The 8,673-nt window shown below is 42.0% G+C and overlaps 1 protein-coding gene across 1 annotated transcript; it reads right to left on the bottom strand.

Annotated features, from left to right (window-relative positions):
* Positions 1-6,369: 6,369 nt before the first annotated feature.
* LOC122027334 (AAA-ATPase ASD, mitochondrial-like) lies at positions 6,370-7,964 on the bottom strand. The gene has a single exon (XM_042586279.1). It carries the CDS (start codon positions 7,945-7,947, stop codon positions 6,532-6,534), a length of 1,416 nt encoding a protein of 471 aa, XP_042442213.1. The 5' UTR covers positions 7,948-7,964; the 3' UTR covers positions 6,370-6,531.
* Positions 7,965-8,673: the final 709 nt, after the last annotated feature.

The raw sequence follows: 8,673 nt of genomic DNA, 5'->3' as shown, positions 1-8,673 counted from the left end.
GCTCTGGGTACCATCAACTAAAAGTGAAGGAAAGAGACATACCCAGAACGGCTTTCAAGACCAGATACAGACACTACGAGTTCGTAGTCATGCCTTTTGGTGTGACTAATGCACCTGCAGTTTTCATGGACCTAATGAACAGAGTGTTCAGAGAATACCTTGACAAATTTGTCATTGTGTTCATCGACGACATTCTAATTTATTCCAGAACCCTAGAGGAGCATGTCACGCACTTGAGGATAGTACTGCAGACTCTTCAGCAAAAGCAGCTTTACGCTAAATTCTCAAAGTGCGAGTTCTGGTTAGATCAGGTGGCATTTCTAGGTCACATAATTTCTAAAGAAGGCATTCAAGTGGATCCAGCTAAAATAGAAGTAGTCAACAACTGGAGCAGACCCAAGAACGCCAGGGAGATAAGAAGCTTCCTTGGTTTAGCTGGGTACTACAGGAAATTCGTGGAGGACTTTTCCAGGATAGCCTCTCCACTAACAGCCCTCACCAGAAAGAATAGGAAGTTTGAATGGTCAGATAAATGTGAGCAGAGTTTCCAAGAGCTCAAGAAGAGACTGACTAGTGCTCCTATCCTGACAGTTCCAGAAAGTGACAGGAGTTTTGACATCTACAGTGATGCTTCCAAGATGGGCTTAGGAGCTGTACTCATGCAGGAAGGAAAAGTGATAGCTTATGCTTCCAGACAACTCAAAGATTATGAAAAGAACTACCCCACTTATGATCTTGAGCTGGCAGCTGTCGTTTTTGCACTGAAACTCTGGCAACATTATTTGTATGGAGTTCAGTGTAGAATCTTTATAGATCATCAGAGTCTTAAGTACTTCTTCACTCAGAAGGACTTAAACATGAGACAGCGTAGGTGGCTAGAGTTGGTCAAAGATTATGACTGTGAAATCCTCTACCACCCAGGCAAAGCTAATAAAGTGGCAGATGCACTAAGTAGAAAATCCAGTGCATCCCTGATGTCTTTGTCATCATTAGCCCTACCACTGCAGAAGGAGTTGTCAGATTTTGGAATGGAAATTATTTATGGGCAACTCTCTGCATTGACCTTAGAGTCAACCCTACTTGAGGATATACAGAGAAAGCAAAGTGAAGATCCAGATATCCAAAAGATCAAGCAAGGGATACAAGAAGAAGGAAATTCGGAGTTTCGAGTATCAGACAGTGGAATTCTTTATTAGGGGAGCCGCCTTTGTGTTCCTAATGATGAAGAGCTGAGAAAGAAAATTTTAGAAGAAGCTCATAGTACACCTTATTCCATGCATCCTGGTTCTACCAAGATGTATCAAGACGTGAAACAGAGATTCTGGTGGTCTGGACTCAAAAGAGATGTAGCTAAATATGTCAGTACCTGCCTGACATGTCAGAGGGTCAAAGCAGAACACCAGAGACCAGGAGGAGTTCTACAGCCTCTTCCTATACCAGAGTGGAAGTGGGAAGACATATCCATGGACTTCATAACAGGTCTCCCAAGAACCACAAATGGATATGATGCGATATGGGTGATAGTGGACAGATTGACCAAGTCTGCTCATTTTCTAGCCATCAAGGTGTCCCACTCTATAGAGTAGTTGGCACAGTTGTATGTTAAAGAGGTGATCAGACTTCATGGAGTTCCTAAATCTATTATTTCTGATAGAGATGAGCGCTTCACCTCTCACTTCTGGGAATGTGTTCAGACTGCACTAGGCACCAAACTCAAGTTCAGCACAGCCTTCCATCCTCAGACTGATGGACAGACAGAGCGAGTAAATCAGATTCTAGAAGATATGCTCAGAGCTTGTGCACTAGATTTCAAAGGATGTTGGTGCAAGTATCTATGCTTAGCTAAATTTGCCTACAACAATAGCTATCAGGCCACCATCAAGATGGCACCTTATGAGGCACTGTATGGCAGGAAGTGCAGATCACCCATTTGCTGGCAAGAAGCAGGTGAGAGAAAAGAAATGGAAGTAGAACTGGGCATTAAGACAGAACTGATAGATGAGACTACTCAGGCTATCCAGAAGATTAGACAGAGGATTGAGACTGTCCAGAGTAGACAGAAGAGTTATGCTGACACACACCGTAGGCCACTTGAATTTCAAGTAGGGGATTCAGTCTTTCTCAAGGTCGCTCCTATGAAGGGAGTGATGAGATTTGGCAAGAAGGGCAAATTAAGTCCTCGTTATGTAGGACCTTACCTGATCACAGAAAGGATTGGGAAAGTAGCTTACAAGCTGGATTTACCACAGGACATGTCGGCAATACATAATGTATTTCATGTCTCCATGCTAAAGAAGTGTCTCCATGACCCGAGCCAAGTCATTCAGCCTCAGTCAGTGCAGATTCAAGAGGATCTTAGTTATGAGAGCAGACCTACACAGATAGTGGACAGAGTAGTCAAGAGACTAAGAAACAAAGAAGTACCACTAGTAAAGGTCATCTGGCAGAACCAGAAGCACGAGGAAGTCACTTGGGAGCGTGAGGACAGTATGAGACAAAAATATCCAGAACTATTCTAAGTTCGAGGACGAACTTTTTATAAGGTATGGGGAATTGTAACGACCCAATTTTTCCTATTTCGAGTTCTAAATGTCCTTAAAAATAATTGGAAATACTTTTAAAATATTCTAAAGATTTTTAGGAATTTTTAGAGTATTTTTACGTAATTTTTGGAGGTCGTTTAGTAGGTTTACAAAAAGAAAGAAGTTTTGACCAAAAATCGTTGAAGGTGAGACTCGGACCCAAGACCTCCGGCCGAACCGAACTTAACCGAACACAGCCAACCAAATGGGCTACGCGTGTTTTGTTAATTAAGTATGAAGTGAGATGGATTTAAGTTATAGTAAGGATCAGAAATAAAACCTAGGTTATAAAGGGTTAATTTCTTCCCCAAACCCTAACTCTCTTTTTCCTCTTCGTGCGTGCGCGATTTCTGCCGAACGAAGAAACCTCATCCCTAATTTCCTCCCTCCGACGGGCGGTGAAGGTTTCTCTCCGGTGAACCTTGCGGATCCGTGCTTCTCTCGTCAAGGAGGGACCGTGAGCACAAGAGGAGACCAAGATTTCGAGTTCCACCCGGAACCCTAGCCGCCCCTCCCTCTCGGTTGTAAGTCCAAGAACGCTCGGTAAGTCGCTACTCACCTGCAGTAGGATAGTTCCGGGTTCTTTTCCTTTTGTTTCGAATTTTTTGTGAAGTTTGTGGTTTAGGGCTTACTGCGTGAGTTGTTAAGGAAGAAAGAAAGGGTTTTTGATTGGATTAGATTCTGAACTCTGTTTATTCTTGTGTTCCGAATTTGTTCTGTTTTGTTCTGAAGTTTGCTGCCATGTTGTTCCCTTTTTGGTTAGGGTTCTGTTTTATTGAAGTTTTAGTAGCATGCGTTCTTGGTTTCCTTTCTTTTAAGTTCTGTAGTAGCAAGAATTAGTATCATGTTGCTAGATATGGGATTTGATTTTGAAACGAAACAAGCTTTATATAGGTTCTAAGTTTCCAACAGGTTTAGTTTGGTTTGCGTTAGGAAAGGGGCACCAACAGTCCCATTTCCCTGTGGTATTTGCAGTAGTTAAGAATAGCTCCAATTGTAGCAGAGAACAACCTCCTTCTTTGTGCATTTCTGCAGACAAGAACAGCTCCATTTGGAGCTTAGAACAGCCCCCTTTGGAGCTTATTTCAGTTCAAGTTTTCTTTGTGTTCACTGCAGAAATGTACAGCTCTATTAGAGCATAGGACAACCTTTCTTTTTGATAATTCAGCAAGTTTAATTTTTAAAGTTTCAATTCAGCAAGTTGATTTCTTAAGGTTCAATTCAGTAAAATTGATTCCTTTTGTTACAAATTCAGCAGGTTAGTTAATCTAGTTTTGTTCCAACAAGTTTACATAGATTTTAAACTTCAGCAGGTTTTAGTTTTGGTTGTGCTATGTTTTTGACATGAACAACCTAGTCTTAAGAGAATTCGACAGATTTTTCTAAGCTAGTATGCAGATTTTTTCTAAGCTTTGTATGCAGAATTTTAAGTGCAGATTTCATTGTGTTATTAGCTGGACATAAGCAGTTTCCTTTGCAGAATTTTAAGTGCATATTTCATTGTGTTATTAGCTGGATATAAGCAGTTTCCTTTGCAGAATATTAAGTGCAGATTTGGTTTAGTTCTTTAGCAAATGTAGATTTCATTTATGCTATTAGTAGAGCAAGAGCAGTACTTCTCATTTGCTATTAGAATAACATGAGCAACCATTCTTTAAAAGCATTAAGGTTCTAGATTTCTTTTTATATACTAGCTTAAGGTGATTAGGTTGTGGCAAAATATAGATTTAAGTTTCTTTGCTACCTCAATATGCATATGGAAAATACCTTAGCAGTATTTTGGGTTTAAGAAAAGTATAAGAAAGATAAAGAAAAGAAAGAAAAAGGACAAGGCATTAAGTAGATCCCAAAGTCAAGACTTTAGGGATTTTGGCACACAAGGTACCTATTAAAATGTCAAGACATTTAAAGAAGAAGTAATAGAAGATAATAAGTATTTTACTTTAAAGAGGCTAGTACACGACTTCCAAGGTTGTCGTTAAACAAATCCAGGTGACCAATTCCAAGGGTTTGGCCCTGGTAAGACCAAGGTCTTTACCCTCATAGGACTTGTGACTAGCTACCACAGTCCCTATTAGGGAGCGCGCATTAGTACTAAGCCTGGGCCCAAGAAAGAAGTTGATTATTATTTTTAAGTATTAAAGTATAAGTTTTTAATCCAGAAGAACTTTATTATTGTTTTGAAGTAATAAAGTATAAGTTTTGGAACAAATGAAACAAGTTTCACATATGCTTTGAATCAGTAAGTTTAGTTCTTTTGAATTCTGGCATGCAGTAATAGTTTTGTTTGTTTCCTGATTTGATATTTAGCATGATTAATTTTATCTTCCAGCATGCAGTTTTATCCATGCATAGCATGATTAGCTATTAGAATTACATGAGTAGATTCCTTAGCTTTTCTTTGCTATTAGTTTGACATGAGTAGATATTTTTGTGCTTTACTTTCTTAGAGAGCATATAGTTCCTAGATCTTTCTGTATACATGCATATTCGTATTTTTGTGAGTTAGATAGCGCTTACTAAGTAAATTTTGCTTATAGACTGCACTTCCTCCTAGTACAGATAAAGGAAAAGCTAAAGTATGAAAGGAAGGTGACAAGGTGGTGGTGATGAAGGTGTGTGATGGCTGGACTATGGAGAGATCAAGAGTTTGCTAAGGAGTTGTTAAACTTACCTGTTTGGAGTTTCCTTTTCTTTTCTCCTTGATGCTATGATGAAGTTGAGATTGTAATTGAGTCTATTCCGCACTTGTAGCTTGTTATGTTTTATCATTGGAGTACTATCTGTTTACTATTGCTAGAGTAGTTTCCTTCTTCTTATTGAGTTATTATACTGCGTGGTTGTGTAATTATATGTTTCAACCGCTTGTGGCTGAGTATACACTATTTGTATTATTGATTTGGTCACCGGTACAGGGGAAACTCTGTCGAAATTTTTCGGTAGGGATTTCTCGTAGTTAAGTAGCGTACCGGTTAAGTAGAGTTAGTAGTTAAGTAGCGTCCACCTTTAGAGAGTAGTAGTAGTGTAGAAGGTGGGTCATTACAGCCGAAGTGGTAGTTCTCCTTCCACCACTCAACCTTAAACATTATGTCCATCCAAAACACCAATCATTCATGAAGAAGTACTACATATTGGAGGCAAAAGGAAAAAAGTAACGGATGTATGATCACACGTCAAGAAAATTATAAGGAGAAATGACAAAAATGAGGCCATTGACGTTGTAGCTATCTGCAATTGTTACAAAACTGAAGTTCCTCCCCATACCAGAACACATGGGAATAATGACATTGATAGACATGTGAAGAAATGTAAAAAGAATTCTCATAATGCGGTGAAGTCAGATTCTTCTTAACCAATCTTAACACGGTGATCCATGAGTAATGCTTTGACACTCCACATCTTTAGCCCAAAAATGCTTGAAAATAAGGTTGTCACATTTGTTGTTAAAGATGAGATGTCGTTTAGGATAGTGGAAGGGACAAGGTTTGTAGAGATGATGAAGGAAACTCAATCTCCATTCAGGATTTTCAACAAAAAGAAAATTACATCTTTTGCATGAGATTTATATACAGTGAAGGTGACTAAGATAAAGAATATCATTGATGATCAAAGAATAAATATTACTATAGGACCTCGATTCAGAATATCAATTACATGGTAATCATAGCTCAGTTTTAGGACAATAATTAGAAGTTGCATAAACGAATAATAATTTTTACTAAAATTACCTCTCACAAAGGAAATGATATTGGTAAAATTTTAAAAACGTGCTCGAGCGACTGAGAGATAAATAAAATTTTCACTATTACAATTGATAATAATAACACAAACAATAAAGCGATAGAGTACAGTGACTAAAGAGAGAGGACACTCTATTATGTGATTGACTGGTCGAAGGGCTGCTGCCTCCATTGTTGGTTGCTAAAGTGTTATTCAACCAATCTAACAACTAATACAAAACACCTACTGATTTATCTATCACGCGCCTTCTTTTGCTGATTTTGCTGGAGGACGACTTGCTATCCTTGCTCTTAAGTATGCCAATTAAGTTTTCAAGGCATTTCCTAACTTCCTGAGTATCCACGTCATCGCCGGACTTATGCATCAGGGCCTCCGCCACTTCCGCCGGAGTAACCTCGTTTTCCGCTAGCAACCGTTTGATTTTGCGGAACAACTGGTGGCCATCAATGTTTAGGTAGTTCTTCGCCAGAATCTTGAAGGCCTCGTAGCTGCAGTAGGACATCTCTACGTGTATATCCATTCTTCCTCTTCTCTTCAGCGCGGGGTCAAGGCTCTCGTAGTGGTTGGTGGTGAGCACGATGATCCGCTCTCCGCCGCACGAAGTCCACAACCCGTCAATGAAGTTGAGAAGGCCCGGCAAAGTCACCTTGCTCTCCTCGTCAGAAGCCTTGGGGACCAGCGCCGCCTTCTCTGCCTCAATTTGGGCCTCAATTACCTTCTTTCTTCTATTCCACAAGTCCAGCATGTAGTCGACGTCTTCGATCACGATGATGCACTTATCCTTCGTCTCGATCAGCAGTTTGCGCATGTCGGTGTTGTCCTTCACCGCCGTGAGCTCCAGATCGTAGATGTCATAACCCAAGTGATTTGCCATGGCAGCGATCATGGTGGATTTTCCTGTGCCTGGAGGGCCGTACAACAAGTACCCCCGCTTCCACGGCTTCCCCAACTTCCTGTAGTAATCTCTGTTGCTCCTGAACCTATCGAGGTCTTCCAGGATGTCCCGCTTCTTGCTCTCCTCCATGGCGAGCGTCTCAAACTTCGCCCGGTGCTCGAACGGCACGTGGCTCCACAGGGTCTCGCGCTGCTCGTATGGATTCCAGCCGATTGTCGACTTGTTAGTGTAAAGCTTCTTCTTGCGCTGATCGGCCGCAATTTGCTTCCCTTTAGACAAGACGAAGTTGATGTACTGGCCGACGACGAAATCACGGTGGCGGTGGTGGAAGGCGAGGCGATAGTAGCGTGGGTCCTCGGGGGGACCCCGGCCGAAGTAGATGGAAGTGACCCTGGGGACGGACTTACTGGCGAGCCACCAGACCTTGACTCCGTCCAAGTCCACCGCGATCTCTTCGTTGTCGTCCATGCTGAAGACGACGTTGTCACCGCCCTCATTGGAGGTCATGGCCTTGATACGGACTGCTGTGTCGCGACAGAGGTCACCGAGGTAGGCGTCGATGGCGGCGTAAGCTTCGCTGCGTTTGAGATGCTCGCCGGCGTACTCGGTGAATGTGATCTCGATGTAAGGATATATACGCCTCCAGACGTAGGTGGAAGCGCTGAAGATGATGCTGAGTGCGGATGAACCCCACTCCGCCAATTTCCCGAAGCTCTCCAACCTTTCCATTGGCCTTCTAATTCAGCCCTCCAACAATCAGACCGAGAGGTCGAATATATCGTGATCAATTATTGGCCTTGTCAGTCATAGGCATCTCTAAACCGTCAACGGCTGGGTGGTTGAGCCTCGCTATCAATACCAATTACAATAAACGTAATAATGAACTCGTGGGCGGTGACGCACGCAGCATGACTTGATGTATAGACTTGAATCTTGATAATATCGTGATGAGCTGGGATCGGGTGCGATAGAAATATTAGGGAGAAATGATTTCATCTTTTGCCATATGAATCTTGATAATGCCGTCTGATACGATGCATAAGAAGGGGGTCAGGTGGCTGACGTGATCAAAAGTCAAGTCCTTGAAAGGGTCAGAAGTCCAATCCCCGTGGAAGTCAGAGGTCAAGCTTACATGGCAGTGGTCAAAGTGCAAGTTGGCGTGGCAGTAGAGGGTCGAGATTACAGGTTGGACCAGTTCCAGCCTACGACGATTAGGGTCGGGCCAATAAAGGTCAGGGCTGATAGATTACAGACTGGGCCAGATCCAGCGTACGACGATTAGGGCCGGGCCAATAAAGGTTAGGGTTGATAGATTACAGACTGGGCCAGGTCCAGCCTATGGCGATTAGGGTCGGGCCAATAAAGGTCAGGGCTGATAGATTACAAACTGAGCCAGATCCAGACTATGGCGATTAGGGCCGGGCCAATAAAGGTCAGGGCTGATAGATTACAGAC

This window comes from Zingiber officinale, chromosome 10A (genome assembly GCF_018446385.1).
Source record: "Zingiber officinale cultivar Zhangliang chromosome 10A, Zo_v1.1, whole genome shotgun sequence".
NCBI classification, from domain to species: Eukaryota; Viridiplantae; Streptophyta; class Magnoliopsida; order Zingiberales; family Zingiberaceae; genus Zingiber; species Zingiber officinale.
This window is presented reverse-complemented; position numbering and strand designations above follow the sequence as displayed.

Coding starts and splice junctions, on each gene's coding strand:
- LOC122027334 (XM_042586279.1), bottom strand. CDS start 7,947: ATGGAAAGGTTGGAGAGCTTCGGGAAATTGGCGGAGTGGGGTTCATCC.